General features: G+C 46.9%; 1 protein-coding gene across 1 annotated transcript in view; it reads right to left on the bottom strand.

Moving 5' to 3' along the window:
• LOC147659533 (solute carrier family 23 member 3-like) overlaps positions 1-19,199 on the bottom strand; it is a 260,327-nt gene that overhangs the window by 74,108 nt on the left and 167,020 nt on the right. Inside the window, exon 8 of the mRNA XM_086951665.1 lies at positions 13,357-13,610. Coding sequence (XP_086807791.1) covers positions 13,357-13,610 — 254 coding nt within the window. The remainder of the gene's footprint in view (positions 1-13,356; positions 13,611-19,199) is intronic.

Consider the following 19,199-nt stretch of genomic DNA (forward strand, 5'->3'; position numbering starts at 1 on the left):
AGTTTTTTTTTTTGTTGTACTTGTATAGCGTACAGCTACCCGCAGTGGGTTTCCCGGCGCTTGTACGAATACCGCAAGGGAACCCTTCCTGGCTATCCCTGTGAAGTGTCCACTCCTGGACACCCTCATGGTGCAGACCAGGCATCCCTCGCATTGTGGGGGCCATTGTGGAGACTAAGCAAGCTATTGCCCAGAGTTGCAGCGTGGGACCCATGATCAGAATAGGCACTGAGGCGAGAATATCCGGTCAGGGGAATTAATGACCCGGAGACCCGCCGGGGCAGGACTCGAACCCTGGTCCCCGGCCAGAGCTCTGCATCGAGGTCTGCCTGCTCTAACCATTGAGCTACACTCCTCCTATGTGGGTCACATGCTCATGACTTCGCTCCTTTTTCTCTCTCCCTTCATTTTTCTTGACTTCCTTCCATGGGGTGGTGATAGAGCGGCTATCATTCCTCTACCTTTGTGGCCCCTTCTGCACCTCCTGTGCCCCTTCACTGCATGCCCCGATGCCATCTCTCGCCTCTGCTTTTCCTCGAAGACCTCAGCTGCCACTGGGAGCAGTCAACTAGGGCCTCAATGGCGAGACATTCCACTTCTCATTAACCATAGGCCCAGCACTTCAATATTTGCCTTTGTGGCTGCGGTGCTATGCTCGTTCACTCGGGTATGTTATGTTAGATTCATTTCTAGAGCGCACGTGGATCACTGAAATAATATCGAGCCCATTAATATCGACTTGCAAAAATATCGATGAGAAAATATCGAGGGACAAAATATCGACTTTCTATCTTTATACAGGTAAGTACAAAAATATCGACTCTAAAATATCGACTGTAAATAATATAGACTGTCAAAATATCGTTTTTTTTATGTCTTTAAATTAAGTTAAAACTAATATAAAAATAAATATATTTAATATAAACTTAGTTAAAATGATTAAATAAATGTAATATTAATAAATAATTAATGTAAATTACAAAAAAAAAAAAATATATATATATATACATATTATTAACTAAACATATATTATATTTTTACCGTAGCATAGCAAATTGGTTAAAATTTATTGTAACAACTAAATTGAATTCAACAGTAGAAAAACGCTGGATAGATTAGGGGTAAAAATTACTATTCCCACTCCAGTGGGTGCAACAGTAGGGAAAACATTGGATAGTGTAAGGGTTAAAATTACTATTCCCACTCCAGTGGGTGCAACAGTATGGAAAGCGTTGGATAGCGTAGGGGTAAAATTACTATTCCCACTCCAGTGGGTGCAACAGTAGGGAAAGCGTTGGATAGCGTAGAGGTTAAAATTACTATTCCCACTCCAGTGGGTGCAACAGTAGGGAAAGCATTGGATAGCGTAGGGGTAAAAATTACTATTCCCACTCCAGTGGGTGCAACAGTAGGGAAAGCGTTGGATAGCGTAGGGGTTAAAATTACTATTCCCACTCCAGTGGGTGCAACAGTAGGGAAAGCGTTGAATAGCGTAGGGGTTAAAATTACTATTCCCACTCCAGTGGGTGCAACAGTAGGGAAAGCGTCGGATAGCGTAGGGGTAAAAATTACTATTCCCACTCCAGTGGGTGCAACAGTAGGGAAAGCGTTGGATAGCGTAGGGGTTAAAATTACTATTCCCGGGGGGCGTGGCCAACAGCATGCCGAGCTAGACGTGTGGCTCGTGAGCTCCCGGCCGGCCAACATTGAATCCGACATAATACTCAACCACTGAGCACCGGAACATATGTAAAGTGTGGAGGACCACCTGGGGACTGCCGGGTGGGGTAGACGGCGGCTCCGACGACCCTAGAGCCTGAGAAACGGAAGTTTGGCCGGCGGCGGTGGGGAGCCCCGAGGAGGCAACATGGCGGTTGCGCTCTAAAAAGGGTGCTCGAGGAGCGATGTCCAGCGGGTTGCTGCACTGACCCTTGCACCTGGCCAGGAGCGGATCGGCGCCACGGTGAGATCGGCACATCGTGAGCCGGCTTGGGAGACTGGAGACCCGCGGTGGGTGAGGCGCCGGAGCAAGGTGACAACTGCACCAACATGGTGGAGGAGCCAGGCACCCGGTCCCGGACATCCCGATGGTGCTAGCGGTGTGTGGCGGGGGTCACGGAGCCAGACTGCGGCGAGAGGAGTGAGTTGGGTGTCCACCGTGGGTGAACCACACTTGAATGTGTGAGACCAGAGATGCGCTGACCCCTGCAGCAGGCACCAGCGGCGGAAACACCTTCACCAATATGGCGGCGTGACCCAGACTGGCAATACCCGGCAGTGAGCCCGCAAAAGGTACAGAGAGGCCGCCGCAGGGGGGAGACGTCGGCGCTACCCCCCGGCATCAGCGAAGCCATACATCCATCCCGACGGCAGGTGTGGGGGAATCCCGCCGATCGCACCCGCCACACGACCTACAGCGGTAGCGGGGCTCCGCAGCGGAGCGGATGCTTGTGAAGGGAGGGCTGGCCAGCCTGTCCATAGCGCACCACAGGGAGCAATAACCTTGCCGAGGCCAGAGTGGAGGCAACGCACCGCCGGCCCATACCCCCCCCTCGACCATCACAGCGGCCTGCCGGCTGGGCGGAACACGGCGAGACACAGAGGCAATGGCCTGGTGACATCCACGTACGTGTCTGAGACGGTGAAGGAGCAGAGGGTCCTGCTAGGGGCGTGAGAAGGTGGGGGAACCCCGCGGGTGAAGGAGGCAGGTGCAGCCTGTGCACAAGCAGCGGGAGACACCTGGGTGAGACACGGACAGGGCGGTGTAACTGAGTAAAGACACCCCCTTCCCCGACCTAACAACATAGGCGGCTGGAACCGAGGTAACAACGGGCGGGCACACGAGCAGGCTGCAGCCACGGTGGTGAGGTGGAAGAGCCCGGCAGCGGAGTATCAACAGCGGGGGAGAGCACGTGGATAGCATAGGAGGAATCGGAGCCCAAATGAACTAGATCCCTGACAATAAAACGCACGAGGTGCTCCCCCCGGAGGAAGACCGCACACAACGACCGGAGACACGTGGAAGGGGAGCCCGGCACACCAGTGGCAGACGGAGCGGAGGCACTACAGCGCAAGCCCCATACAACACGAACCGCAATTTTAATAGGGCGAGGGAGGGGTGAACGTTGGAGCAAGAACCTGGTGGACAAGCGGGACAACACCAGAGATCAGTGTGACCGGGCAGGGGACCTTCAAGACTGCTCTGCTAGGGCGGGATACACAACGCCAAGGTCGGACACAGACCCATGCCGACCAACATGGGGAAAAAGGACCCGCCGCCCAAACCATTGCCAAAAGGCCCCATGGATAGCTTTGCTGCACCTCGACAGGCCAAGGGAAACCAAGACACAGCAGCGGATGGTCACATAGACACCGGGGCACTGCTCGCGGCAATACAGGCCTCGAGAGCAGATATCCAAGAATCACGGGCGGCACTGGAAGTGAAAATCGGAGAGGTGGGATCTGAAGTCACCCTCCTGCGCCAGGATTTCAGGAACCTCTCGGCCAGAGTGACGGAGACGGAATCGCGAATCGGGGAGGCAGAGGATTCGATTACAACGATTCGGAGAGACATGGCAGAACTCCAAGCGTCCCACAGGCAGCTGCTATGGAAGGTCGATGATGCCGAAAATAGGGCGCGTCGCAACAACCTGCGTTTTGTAGGATTTCGGGAAGGAATTGAAGGAAACAACATGGCGACATTCCTGCACACGTGGCTCAAAGAGACTTTCCCGGAGGCACAATTCTCGACATGCTTTGTCATTGAGAGAGCCCATTGAGCGCTGCTGGCGAAACCCCCGGAGTGTGCGAGACCTAGGCCTGTGATAGCTCGTTTCCTCAACTTCGCAGACAGGGACCTGATTCTATGCGAGGCACGGAGGCTTGGTGTCATAAGGCTAGAGAACACACACATAATGATTTTCCCGGACTATAGCCAGGAGGTGCAGAAGCAGAGACGGTCCTTCGATTCAGTGAAAACCAAGCTCAGATCTATGAACATTACCTACATGCTTCTCTTCCCGGCTAAACTTAAAGTTATATACAAGGAAAAGACTATCTTCTTCAACCACCCGGAGGAGGCATGGCAATGGCTCGAAGAGAGACCGATACTCAACAGCAGGGAAGGGGCGGGGCGAGAGGAAATGGACAGAACTGTGCGGGAAAAGACACAATGGAATCTCCCGAAACCACAACGGCAAAAATCCAGGAGGGTGCACTCGCGTGCCACAGGAACTCCCTATCGAACACGCACAGCGACGGGAAGTAGGAGGGGGAGGTCGGAGTCGCCAGGAACCTCCGGCGCGGCGGACCCACTACGGCAGGGGTCACACACACAGGCCTGTTCGGAAGGGGATGGTGAGGATGAGGCTGAAACTAGAGACTCGGAACCGGAGGTCAATGTAAGAGACACGCATCAGAGCTCCATCCACCCCTTAGTGACTGTGATACGTGACATGGAACAAGATCACCCAGACAAATACAGTGGGTCAGAAACGGCGACACAAGACTCCCACTCTTGAACACGGCTGAAGTGGACTAGATCAGTTGTTCGCAGTTTGAAATTCTCTTTAAGTTTCAAAATACCTAAGTAAAGGGCGGGTGTGGGCGGGCGACAGACCGACTCCTACTGAAAGCTCGGTCCTCAGTGGGGATGAGTCTGGATGGGGAAGGAGGTGGGGAGGGGGGGGGATCGCTGGGGGAAACAGTTTCACAAGTTGGGGTTGGGGAGGGAGGCGGGGGGGACGACAGCCACAATCGGAGGGGTTGCAGTACAGCCATTGGTGTCCAGCACAGACTCAAACAGAACATGAACTCCACCCCACACCATGGCAGGTACACTGACGACACCGCTACAAGACAGCAGGGGGGTTTCGATCCTTACGTGGAATGTGAATGGCCTGGGTTCTAGGATAAAGAGGGGTCTAGTCAATGCATGTATTAAGAGGGTGGCGCCGGACTTTGCCCTCTTGCAGGAGACGCACCTCAGGGGCGAAAAATGTAACTTCATAGCCAGAGGCAGGTATGCGGTCCTAGCCCATGCGGGGTACACACAAGATTCTAGGGGAGTTGCTATACTGGTAAACAAAGCATTCCCGTTTAAAACAACACGTACTTGGAGCGACCCTCAAGGGACATATGCAGGAGTACAGGGAGTATGGAGGGGCAAAGATACACAATACTCTCAGTCTACGCCCCATCGAAACTACAGGCACGCACATACAAGGCGATAGCTACGATCCTCATGAACACTGCCGACACCATACAAATAGTGGGAGGTGACTTAAATGACGTTATGTCGGAGGAGCTAGACCGCACGGGGCCAACACGTAGGGGAGGGGCGGAGACGACACTATCACAACACATGGCCAACCTGGGTCTTACGGATGTATCGCGCTGGCGCCACCCCACACATAGGGAGTATTCCTTTTACTCCGGGGCACATAGAGTGTTCTCGAGACTGGACTATATCTTCATGGCCAGGCAATATCTCACCACTGGGGACAAGGCGGAGTATAAGGCATGGGGGTTCTCGGACCACTCCCCATTGTACGCTAAGGTGGGGGCAGACAGAGGAAGGACAGGCTCAGACTGGCGACTGGCAGCGTGGGATCTCCAGAAGCCAGACGTGATAAAAGGTCACAGGGCGGACGTCAAAGTATACATAGCAGAAAATGAAGGCACGGTTGCTTCTGGAGTGACCTTTTGGGAGGCCATGAAAGCGGTTCTGAGAGACAGGGCACAGAGTAGGCTGCGGGAGGACCGTAGGGCACAACAGGCAGTGATAGTGGAACTGGAGGCCGAAATACTACGTTTAGAGGGAGAATACCAGACACACAAGGAGGACAGCACACTACGACTCTTGATAGACAAGCAAAGGGAATACAAAGAGATTGCCTCGAACGAGGCGCAGACGCAATCACTAGCCACCCTGCATCGGCTCTATGACGTGGGCGACAAATCGGGCAAGCTACTAGCGTGGCTGAGTAGGAAGGAGAGGGCAGCCAGATGGGTGGAACGGGTTAGGCGGACAGATGACGTCATGGTGTGCACCGAACAGGAGATAGCCGATACATTTGCGGCACACTATGAAAGCTTCTATGCTGCAAGGGACCTCGGGACGGTAGAGGACGCACTACAATACATGGAGGGAGTAGATCTGCCGGCTCTAGACACTGAATCCAGTTCGGCTCTGGAGACAGATATCTCGCTAGACGAGATCTCCGAGGCCATCAATAAGCTCAAAACAGGGAAAACGCCGGGGCCCAATGGATTCCCTGCAGAATTTTTTAAACGTACAGCAGATTTGTTGACGCGCCACCTGAAAGCCCTCTACACTGAATCATATTGGGTAGGACGCCTCCCACCCGACCTTGCGTTGGCCACCATTGTACCGATTCACAAAAAGGGCAAACCCGCCGACGACTGTGCTTCGTATCGCCCCATTTCACTCCTTAACATGGAGGTGAAGATCTTGGCTACGGTACTGGCGACGCGCCTGAGGTCGGTGATTCCAGATCTCATCCACACAGAGCAGTCAGGTTTCCTGCCAGACAGAGCGAATAAACTAAACCTGGGACGCACACATAATTGGTTGCAGGAAGTCAAGGACAGAACGGAACCCCACTGGTTTCTTTCCCTAGATGCAGAAAAGGCGTTCGACGCTGTGCACTGGCCATTCCTTTTGGCAACACTACAGCGGTTCGGCCTTGGCCCAAAATTTCAGGGGTGGATAGAGTTACTGTATACAGCTCCGACAGCGCGTGTGCGAGTCAATGGCAGAATGTCCAGAGAATTTAGGGTGTCCAGAGGCCCGAGACAGGGGTGCCCACTGTCCCCCTTACTATTCACGCTCACAATCGAGGTCCTGGCCGCCAGGATTAGACAAAACCCTGGTATCCACAGCTTCTCTGGGGAGACATCCTGGGAAACACAGGAAAAAATCTCGCTGTATGCAGACGACGTGCTGCTCTACATAACAGACCCGGAGGTTTCGGTCCCGGAGTTATTCAGGGTATTGGAGGGCTTTGGCGCAAGAGCGGGTCATACCATCAATTGGAACAAATCAATACTCTATGACCCACAAGGAGCGGATAGGTGGGGGGCCCTACCTGACCAACTGCTCACCACCACAGAGGGGTTTCAATATCTGGGGGTCTATGTTACATTAGACAGGGCGCTCTCGTTCAACAGAAATGTAGAGCGAGTCATGGCCGAGGCGGTAGTGGACATGAATAGATGGAGACAACTGCCGCTCACCCTGTTAGGAAGGGCTGCGATGTACAAAATGATTACCCTCCCCAAGTTCCTTTATGCACTCCAAAACGAATACTACCCGCTCCCGGCCGCCACGCTACCCAAGGTACACGCGGACCTGCGCTCCTTTCTGTGGCTGGGGAAACAACCGCGTATTGCACTTCAGACGCTCCAGCGACACCAATACAGTGGGGGGATTTCCCTGCCTAACCTAGAGGCGTACTATTGGGCGGAGCACCTAACTCCAATAAACGAGTGGATCCATGCCCCGGCTGACCACCCGACGTACGCACTGGAATGGCAAAAGCTGTCACCTCACAATGTATACCACTATCTCTACGGTGGTAGGATAAGGAGGTCGCTCCTACCGGCGACACAGCTCACACTATGGGCGTGGACGCGAGCGACAAAACGGATGGGGTGGAAGGGGAGACCAACTAGACAGACGCCGTTGTGGCACTGCCATTGGCTCACAGAACTCAAAAAGCTGAAAGGTTTCCAAAGATGGGATGACATAGGTATTTCACATATTGGCGATGTCATCTATAGGGGGGAATTGAAGTAGTTCGACAGGCTACAAATGGACTATGGACTACACCGCTCTCAACTTTTCAAGCACACACAATTGGCGCATGCGTGGAGAGCCCAAAACATCTCTCTCACAGATTTGCCAGAATACGCCCCACTAGAAGGTAGGCTTCTGCAGGAACAGATAACGCATCAGGCGGTCTCGCTCACATACAAGACACTGACTAACACTATGCTGGGGGACTTAACGAAACTTAGGAGACTATGGGAGGCGGATGTAGGCGAGATGGAGGATTTGGACTGGGAGATAGTCTTGATGCACCCACGCGAGGTGGCGATTAAGTCAGGGTTGAGGCTCATTCAGCTGCACGTGCTACACAGGACTTACTTTGATAGGGTACGTCTCCTCAAAACGGGAAAAATAACGGACCCCCGGTGTCTCAGATGTCAACAACACCCAGGTGACTTCTACCACACAATATGGTCGTGCGATAAAATACGCATATACTGGACACACATTTTTACGGAACTGGGGGAAGTCCTGGGGATAGAGTTAGAGCAAGACCCGAAACTGGCGTTGTTGGGCATGACAAACGAAGTGGACTTACCACGCTACCAACTCATATTTTTAGTACTGGCGCTAGTGGTGGCCAAGAGGGACATCGCAAAATATTGGGGGGCCACGGAGACACCAGACATGGAGGAATGGAGAAGGGGCCTAGATCTCTACATGGCTGCAGAAAGGGTGACGTATAAGGCGAGGGGATGCCCTAAAAAGTTTCGGAGGGTCTGGGCGAAATGGAGACACTACCATGGTTTGGAGGGAGGACAGTGAGGTTTGCCAGGTCGAACATGGGGGACCTACAAATGGGAGTGGGGATCTAATTTGGAACTGCAAAGACATGAGTGGGGAGGTATGTACTACCGAGGAGAAATTTTTGAAAGAAAAGACTGGAAAGGTACTGTTCTGGGGGGAAGTGCTGGGAGGGGGGAGGAGGTCGAGGGCGAAACTGTGACCATAGGGAAGTTGCACCGAATGTTGGGGGATACGAGGAACTGATGGGGCAATGAGCTTGTTGGGGTTTGTTATTCAGTCACAACGACTATAGTTGGGGGGATGGGGGGGGGATGTTTTCGTATGAAAAATGCAGGATACCGACTTGACATTGATGACCCGCACTGCTGCTGACTATTTAAGGTTCGGTTGATTGACTACAGCTGCGCCGCCCGGCCTCCGGGATGTGGGCTGATGGGCCGTGTCTACAACTCTATTCTAGATTAGTACACGATTGATAGTTTGGAAATGCAGCCCACGGGCTGAGAAAATATGTGTCTCTTACCTGCAACAAAAATAAAGTTTAAAAAAAATAAATAAATTACTATTCCCACTCCAGTGGGTGCAGCAGTAGGGAAAACATTGGAAAGCGTCAGGGTTAAAATTACTATTCCCACTCCAGTGGGTGCAACAGTAGGGAAAGCGTTGGATAGCGTAGGGGTAAAAATTACTATTCCCACTCCAGTGGGTGCATCAGTAGGGAAAGCGTTGGATAGCGTAGGGGTTAAAATTACTATTCCCACTCCAGTGGGTGCAACAGTAGGGAAAGCGTTGGATAGCGTAGGGGTTAAAATTACTATTCCCACTCCAGTGGGTGCAACAGTAGGGAAAGCGTTGGATAGCGTAGGTGTTAAAATTACTATTCCCACTCCAGTGGGTGCAACAGTAGGGAAAGCGCTGGATAGCGTAGGGGTTAAAAAGACTATTAATTAATTAACAATTAACAATTTTAATTAATTTACATAATTAATTAATTATTATTAAATAACTTCCCACCCTATCCCCCTATAAACTCACAACCCACTACAGAAAATAAATGACTAAATATTAATTATTTATCAATTAAATATTTATAATTAAATACCAATTATATTTTAATTAATTACCAATTAATAATTATTTAACAATTATTATTAATTTACATGATTAATTAATTATTATTAAATTACTTCCCACCCTATCCCCCAATAAACCCACAACCCGCTACAGAATATAATTTCCTAAATATTAATTATTTATCAATTAAATATTTATAATTAATTACCAATTATATTTTAATTAATTACCAATTAATAATTATTTAACAATTATTATTAATTTACATGATTAGTTAATTATTATTAAATTACTTCCCACCCTATCCCCCAATAAACCCACAACCCGCTACAGAATATAATTTCCTAAATATTAATTGTTTATCAATTAAATATTTATAATTAATTACCAATTATATTTTAATTAATTACCTATTAATAATGAATTAACAATTATTATTAATGTACATCATTAATTAATTATAATAAAATTAATTCCCACCCTAATTCCCCTATAAACCCACAACCCGCTACAGAAAATAATTTACTAAAAATTAATTATTTATTATTTATTATTTTTTACCAATTATATTTTAATTATTTACCAATTAATAATTAATTAACAATTAATAATAATTTACATAATTAATTAATTATAATTAAATTACTTCCCACCCTATTCCCCTATAAACCCACAACCCGCTACAGATTTATATTACACAATTATTAAAAATTATTAATAACTACCTTATTTTCGATTTTTTTTTCTATATTCTATCTAATCGATATTATGTCTAGTCTATATTTTTGTTTCGATATTTTGGCTATTAATATCGATATTATTCGATATTTTTGTAGTCTATATTATGTCTGGTCGATATTTTGACTAGTCTATATTTTGTACTCGATATTTTGTCCAAACGATATTTTGGAATCGATATTATGTCTGTTTACCAGCGCACGTATACCTGGAGGTGTCTTGGCGCTAGCTCAATCGAAACCTCCACCCAAAGCTCACTGATGTTCATCTATTAACAGAACTAATGTGAAGAAAAAGCCTCAGTATCCAAAGTTCATAAGGAGCTGAACGCCCAGGGTTTAACGCTTTCCTAAAGGGAAGCAGATTGTTCATAGATTGGGGTGGAGAGGCATGGTATGGAGAGATCTGTTCACTCAGTAGAACATGGGTCAGATATTTATACCCACCTGTTCCAAAATGTGCATGCCATATTGGGTGCAGACAGGAGACGGTGGGCTCATGCTCGTCTGGCAAAAGATCACTGGAGGAGAGAGGTACCCTTTTTTTTAAAAGCTGGGATTATAAACAAGGATGTCACTCCCATAGCATTGCCTCTTTGCAGAGAATTGCTGTACTTAAAATGTACCCCCTGACAGAATTTCCTAATCATTGTCTTGTGAATTGATCCCTTGATTGGTGGATCCCATGGCATGTGGTGATCCTCTGCATCCACTCTGCCCCTGCTCATCAGAACGGTCCCCCATGTACTTCTAAGCCTTTACAAGGGTGACACTAAACCGTCCCCTGGCTGGTGTGCTTCCAGCTGTGGCTATGTTGTAAATGAAGCTAGTAGACAAATGTACAGCTTAATAAGTGTTTATTAGGGAAAATGGAATGCGGGACTTAAAGAGGTACAGAGAAACATAAGTGCAGAGAATACAACATATCCCTTCATATGGAGAAACAAAGAAAAAAAAAACAAAGGAGAGTAAGTCTAAATAAAACATAGCATCAATACAACAGGCAATCTGAATTGTATCAGGAAGACACCCAAAGGTGTTAATTAATGGTACCAACACATATAATTTGATTAATATGGTACCTGCACACTTACAGTAAAATACATCGAATGAATGCGTAACGCAGAGTAAATATTCTTTGATTTTAGGCATTAAGGCCTCTTGGTTGGACCTCACCTTGAAGGGAGCCAGCACAAGAGAGTTTAAGAATAAGGTGGCACACCACCAGCCACTGAGGAGGAGGGAAGTGTGAAGGAGTCAGCACACAAGCGGCTTAGTGAAGGTCTCTTCTCCATCGCCTTTTCTTCTCGCTTCTCCTTGTTGTTATGGGTTGTACCAATGATGAGACATCCAGGAGGCTGCTCATTCTGTACCGTCCTCCTGTGGGTCCTCCGTGAGGTGCGGTAATTCTATCATGGTACCGATTTGCAACCAATGGCAGAGGAAAGAAGGCAAGCTGGCTGATGGAGGCTCATGCTGCCCATGAGCAGAACGTTTCATAAGAAGTCAAATGGGATCTGGTCTCTGAAGAAGATGGCAGCGGGTGGGTGATGCACTCGGCCATCGACTACCAGCTCTGTATGTCGGGCTGACCGGCTTTGTTCTGCAACAATTGCTGCATACATTGTATTATTCACACTGGACCATCAGACCTAGCAAAACACTTAGGTGGACCCAAGAGGGATTATGGGGAACTTGTGCCGTAGACGCTCACATGTAAGTACTGCTTCAACAGTTAATAGGTTCCTCTCCAGGAGAGAAGGTGTGTCACCTGCCTGGTGTGTGTGTGACCCACAAGAGCTGCAGAGAGAGAGGAATCGTGAGAATGTTTCTGAATTCCCCTTTTTGCCACCAAGCTCTGCAGGGCCTATTCCTAAAACAAGCATTGCTGTGTGAGCTCCGATTGCAAATACTTATCCATCAAAAAAGAAAATGAAGACCAAATACCTGATTTAGACCTCGGCGGGCAGGTTACTCCATCACAACGGGGATGGCTATCCTAGCTGCAGAAATATAAATCCCATTATATCCTATGAAATGTATATTTCCCGGCCACCGACATATAAATCCCATTATATCCTATGGGTTTTATTTTTCGGCGGGTTGGGTCATACGTCACCGTTGTGATAGAATAACCCATTTGCAGAGATCTAAATCAGACCCTTAGTCTCAAGGCAGACTTTCGAAGAGTTGATAGTTTTCTGACACCAACTACGGCTCTGTGGTTTCCAGTTCAGGCTGCAAACCAGGTCCTCACCAGTGTACCATATCTCCCAACCCAAGCACTCCGAGACATCAAGATTGCAACTTGTGGCACTACACAAAAACCTTTCAGTAGGTAAAATACAAACCAGTTGTGACACCTGGCACTGTTTGATAATCAGGGTGGTCCTGGTACATAGGCTCTATGTTGTGCCCATCCAAAATGTTGCCTCCCACCAAACAGACTACAAAGCCCCATCCCCCAAACGTTTCAACACAAGTATGTTCTGAAGGTCTCTTGAGGATGACCTCCCTAATGTTTATCTCCCAGAAGGGACCACGGCCACCACCGTCTTCCACCCTGTGGCCTCTCATCCCACAATGAGATGGAGAGACTGCTCAGCGAGAGGCTTGCATGATAAACGGGAGGAGATGTGGGCCAGTGGCTAGAGTGCTGACATTGTTAGACTCTGTTTCAGCACTTGATCAGGGATATAGTGTTAGTTTGAAAAAATCCCAATGTGTTGCCTAGGGCAACTCCAATGACATGCTCAGATGCTCCATTGCACCCTAATTGCCGTAATACAGCCTCACCCAGACCTCTGATGTCAGATTATTTGATGTACATCACCTGATATGCCTGCTAGAGTACACATCTATGCTATATCAAAATACAAAAGAAAACAAGGGTCTGATGGTTTAGGAATCAACAAACAATGAAAGGTGAACAAAGCTTGAGACTACCAGAGTGATTCCAACGTTGCAGGCGTTGGGAATGCTGGAGGCCGCTCCGGAGATGCTCCCCAGCGTCCCACTCATGATGTTCCCCACAGCTTCCATGCACACTCCGCGGTTGCAGGCCTGGCGTGGGAGGGAGGGTGCTCGTAATACCCGTGTGCACAGCACGTAGCAGCCAAGGGAGTTTATGCTAGAAGAGATAGCCATGACAACGCCCGCAGCCACGGAGCGGGTACTGAGCAGCGGCCAGCCCAACTCACCTACAATGAAGACAAGGAGAAAGAGAAGTTCATTGATATGGAGGAAACTGTCTCCAAGTAAACGCTCACTTATCCTGAGAGAAAGCCCCACGGTGGAGAAGACCTACAAGCCCAAGAGTCTACTCCTTAAGTCGTAGCTGTTTCTTCTGCATGTGTCCAGCTAATGGATGTCAGATATCCCCTGGCTCCAAAGACTTTTTAATGTCCTTTTGACAACTAAAGGTCGCCTTTCAGCAAGACCCATAAATCTGCAAAGTCAAAGCTTCTGGCATTTAATGTCCTTTTTCCATCTTTACAGAATCATTCCATACATATTTGCATTTACAAGTACATGTATACTTTTAAGTCTACTTTATCATATTTGAGGATTTATTTATTTATTGATGAAGTTTATGTAGCGTGAACAAGATCCTCGGGGGTATCAAAGTGCTTTACAATGTTCAAGGTGACACATATAAATATAACGTTTCAGGAACACAAAGGAACCCAATCGGGGGCCTTCGGACAATGGGTTAATTAACTTATTACAGAGAACAGGGGTCCTAAGGAATTACAATCTGACAAGAGAATAATAATATAGACTACAATCAGTGCTATATTTTTTCAGCGCCCAGCCGGGCGTGGGTTTATTCGAGGAATGATGTAGAATCGTGTTGACCCAGAGAGGGGCCAAGATAGGCGGCGAGATGGGGTACAGTCCTGTACCTATCCCAAAAGTTTTGAAAAACCAATCAGAGCAAGAGAGATGAGAGGAAGAAGGAAGTTTTTCAGGCAAGAAACAGGTTTTTTGAGCCAAAAGGTGACTTGCAATTACGGTAAACAATTTCACAAAATTCACCCTACAGTGTAAGCAATTTCAAGTATACATGTTAAATCATGTGTTACACTGTATATCGCGTCGACGTTTCGATCGTTAAAGAATCAGCTTGGTGTCTGTCCCCCCACAGTTGGACACGCTGGGCGCTGAAAAAATATAGCACTGATTGTAGTCTATATTATTATTCTCTTGTCAGATTGTAATTCCTTAGGACCGCTGTTCTCTATAATAACATATAAATATAACATCATCATCATGGAAGGGACATGGAATGGGTGAATCCCCTCGAGAGAACACCTAAGCTCCCAGGCCTACAGCAACCTAAACCAAATAATCACACCGTCTGAGAGAAATAAGCATGTGTGCAGATTATGGGGTAGATCTTGTCCTGTAGAATAGATCATGAGTTCTACAGCAGGAATTTGTTCAGCAGTATCCTTTTGACATCTTCCTTCATTGGAGCAGTTGAGGGGTTCATTCTAATCGGAAGTAGTAGTGTGTTCCCAATTCTCAGGCCAATACCTCAGAAGGCTTGGTTATATGTTTAAAAAAAAAAAATGTTGGTGTTTTTAGCAGTAAGAAACTGGAGCTCTTAGAAACTCTGACGCCCCCTGATACCTCTAGTTTTTATGCACCTTATCTCTGAGTGTTGGAGTGGAGGCATTTGTGGGTCATGCAGGCAATTTTCAAAGGAATCCTTGCCTCATATGGAAGCCAGTTAAGAGATTCCAGATCAGAAGTGATGCATTTGTTTCTTTTCGATCGTGTAATGAGCCTAGCAGCCTAGTTAATAGAGGCAATGTCCCGATTTGCGAGTCCTTAATAGCGATTATTAAGGAATCGCTATTAAGGACTTGCAAATCGGGATTCATGTAGAAATCGCAAAATAAATTGCGATTCCTACAGCCTCCTTATTTGCGATTAGCAAATTGCTAATCGCAAATAAGGATTGACTCCCCATTCATTCCTATGGGCCAATCCTTATTTGCCAAAGGCCCATAGGAATGAATGGGGAGTCAATCCTTATTTGCGATTAGCAATTTTCTAATCGCAAATAAGGATGCGATTTCAAGGGTGCCAGGGGTGTCCAAAGGACACCCTGTAGCACCCCTGAAATGTCAATGTAGAGTGATGTTGCGCACACACATGTCCAAAGGACATGTGTGTGTGTAACATACCACTTAGAAAAATGCACTGATGTGCATTTTTCTAAGTTTTCGATATTTACCACGAAGTCAGACTTCGCGGTAAATAGCGGTAAAAAAAAGCGAATTCGCAATTTTTTAGAGGTTCATGAATAGCATTTAAGGAATCTCTAATTGAGATTCCTTAAATGCGATCGCAATTTGAGAAATCACAATTATTTGCGATTTTTCAAATTGCGAGTTCATGACCCATTGATGAATTCCAAATGCCATTTTTGCGGGCGCAAACGGCCGAATTTTGCGTTTCGCATCGTTTGCGCTTGCAAAAATGCTTGATGAATCTAGCTGTGGCGCAAGCTTAGCTCTGAGTAGGCTGCATATGGTTGCACTCCCATAGTACAACTTGGGAATCACTAGAGCTTGAACAGTGGACTTGGAGTCATCTGGAGGTAAGAAGGGTTTCATTTTTCTTAAGACGGTCATGTGAAAATTCACTCATTTAGTGGCAGAGATGATGTGCTCCTGCATCTTCAGATTCCTGTCCAGCGTTGTCCTCAGAGATCTCTTTGACTCTATAATGTGTGGATGCAGTTCAGGGACATCAGTTGTCTCATCCAATCTGCGATGTCCAGTGAGTGGGGCAATTGGGTAGAATTCTGTTTTTAGAGCGTTTAGTTTGAGCTGGTTAGCAGTCAACCAGTTATGTGTTTTTTGGAGTCTTAATATTTTCGGAGTAAGATATTTTTAAGTACACTTGGGCGCCATCTGCGTAAATGTGAAAGTGGATGTTCAATACATTCAACAATTCGGATTGAGGTTCATGAGCAAAGACCCTTAAGAGACCCCAAATATGACCTGTGTGGGGTTGGATAGGGACATATTGACTTTGATTCTTTGAGCTCTGTTGAAAAAAGAGGTAAACCAGTAAAGAACAGACCCCAATAGTCTCATGTTTCTCTAAAATTCTGGAGAAACACGTCAATTCCTTCTCCTGTTTGGCTCAGATACCTTGCTTTGGGGCCCACAACATTGGCCTCCGGAGATGGGCCCTCTACCTATTCCAACCGTGACAGCTCGTAATCTTGGTGTCCTCCTCGACAATCAATTATCCTTCAAGCAACACGTTGTGAAAGTCTCCGCCACCTGTACCACCATCATCAGGTGGCTGAGGAAAATCACGTGGATGCTGCCTGCTGACACCCTGAGGACTGTAGTCCAGGCTCTTGTCACCTCACGCCTGGACTATGGGAACATCCTACTCCTGGGTGCCTGCAAGGAGGTAACCAGGAAGTACCAGGTGGTACAGAATATGGCAGTTCGCCTTATATGTAACCTGCCTGCCAGAGCCTCGGCCGCGTCTCATATGCGTAAACTGCATTGGTTGCGAATTGAGAGCCGACTCAAATTCAAAGCACTTTGTTTCATGCACAAGATTATGACTGGAAGAGCCCCGCACTATCTATCTGTTTTGGTGCAGCAATATATTCCCCCCCGCACACTTAGGTCGTCCACTCAGAACAAGTTTAGGATACCGCGTGTCAACAGAGCCAAAATGGGAGGGCGCTCGTTCCTCCTGTTAGCACCTTCCTTATGGAACTCCCTACCCCAATCTTTGCGTTCTGAACTGTGATTTTTGACATTCCGTAAAGGAATTAAAACCTGGCTTTTCAATGCTTAAACTTCTGGTCCGACGTTCCTCTCACCTTGTATACCGTTCTGTTTGCCTTAGCGCCGGGAAACCTCCGGGTAGCTGCGCGCTTAACAAATGTAATTATAATAATAATAATAATCCTATTTTTGAGTAGGTCTAGGAGGCTGTCATGTTTGACAGTATTGAAGGCTGATGAGTGGTCAAGGAGGATAAGAAGGCAGGATTCGTTCTGATCCAACATTCTTAAGGCCTCATCAGCTGTGTGCGTGAGCGCCGATTCAGTGCTGTGGCCATGGCAGAAGGTGAATTGGCATTGATCTAAGAGATTGAATTGGTAAATGTGTTTGCACAGTTGTACATGTACACATTTCTCAAGGAGCTTAGCTAGTTTTGGAATTGTAGAGATTAGGTGGAAGTTGTTTAAGTCTGAGAGGTCTGTAGTATTTTTTTTTTTTAATGGAGGTAACCTGCCCTGCTTTACGGCAATCAGGGATCGATCCTTGGAGTAATGAGGCATTAACTATTTTAGTCTACATAGGGAGTAAGGACATTTTGATCTGACTAAATACTTTCATTGGTCAGGGTCGCTAACGTGGTTTGAGGGTTTTAGTGCTGTTCAGATTTTGAGAACGGCCCTTGCCTCAAACGTTTTGAATGTACTCGACGAAGCATTGTCAGTCAGTGAAAATTCTTTATTTTGCAATGTTTCCAACGCATATTAAGTACATAAAAAACACCCTACATTAATAAAAATACACGCATAGTTTGTGATACTTAATAAAAACAAGGTTAGAATCCATATATAAAATCCTAAATTTAAAAAGACAACCATCATAAAATTGTAAAGTGCATTGTGCCATCAGCATTAATCAACACTCGCCTCATTTTTGACCTTCACTCTCCCATTCTGTCATGGCCCTTCTGCTATTCAGAGAGGACCAGAGAAATGAGGCGGTAGCATGACATACAAAGGGATTAATCTATTGTTTTAATACAATGAAGAGCAGGGCAACATTGTTTAAAATGGAATGTATGCATAAGAGGGAGAATAAACATTTTTCTTTGTAGATCGTAAAAACTGCAAAAAAACATAAATGCAAATCTGACTGGGCTGACCCTTCATCACAGGGACAAACTGGCAAATCGTTTAGCGAATACATATTCTTTGGAAAACCCATCATCAAATGAATAAGATTCATACAGAACTTTACTAGAAAAAACGATTTTGGGGATTTGACACAAACACTAAGGGCCTGATTCTGATGCGGGTGGAAAGCTTCCCGACCTAATCGGTTTGGAAATGGTTTCCAACCCACTCGGATCGGGAGAGTCCGACCGATGGAGTACGATGCATCTGGATGCTTCCAGATACGATTTGGTTGGACTCCCGTTGACTTCAGTGGGAGCATATGTTCCTAACCGCATCATAATTGGGCCCTGGGTCGGGAAGACACGGTCCCGATCCGATTTGGAAGGAGCAAATGCCATTAGGAGGCCTTCCTAACCGCAGCAGAATCAGGCCCTTGGTATGATTCGCAGACCTGAGTGGAGAGGGGGCGCATAAGGTACACCTTTACTGAGGGTTTTTCACGGCTTGATTCTCCTCTCTCTCCTGCAGTCTTCTCTAAAAAGATGTGTTTAAATCTTGCTTTTGACACAGTCATACAGCTGGATAGACTAACATATAGATCTCCCAAACCCACAATTCCCAGCGTAGATTTCACATATTGCAGCCAAGGGATCTCATGTACATTCTCTAGGGCTAAACAGTCCCTAATCATATATTAGGTCAGGTTAACAGCATCTCTCCTCCAAATCGAGTGCCATTTCAAAATGGGTGCTAACCTCAGATGCCAGAAAACTATGGGCCTCAAGTTCAATATGGCAATTATAATTTGAACAGTCACTTGGGAGGGCTAGTAATCTATACTACTATTATAAAGAGAGAACTCTCACCTTTGAGCCAGGTAAACTCG

The sequence above is a fragment of the Lissotriton vulgaris genome, unplaced genomic scaffold, assembly GCF_964263255.1.
Source record: "Lissotriton vulgaris unplaced genomic scaffold, aLisVul1.2 SCAFFOLD_830, whole genome shotgun sequence".
Lineage (NCBI taxonomy): Eukaryota > Metazoa > Chordata > Amphibia > Caudata > Salamandridae > Lissotriton > Lissotriton vulgaris.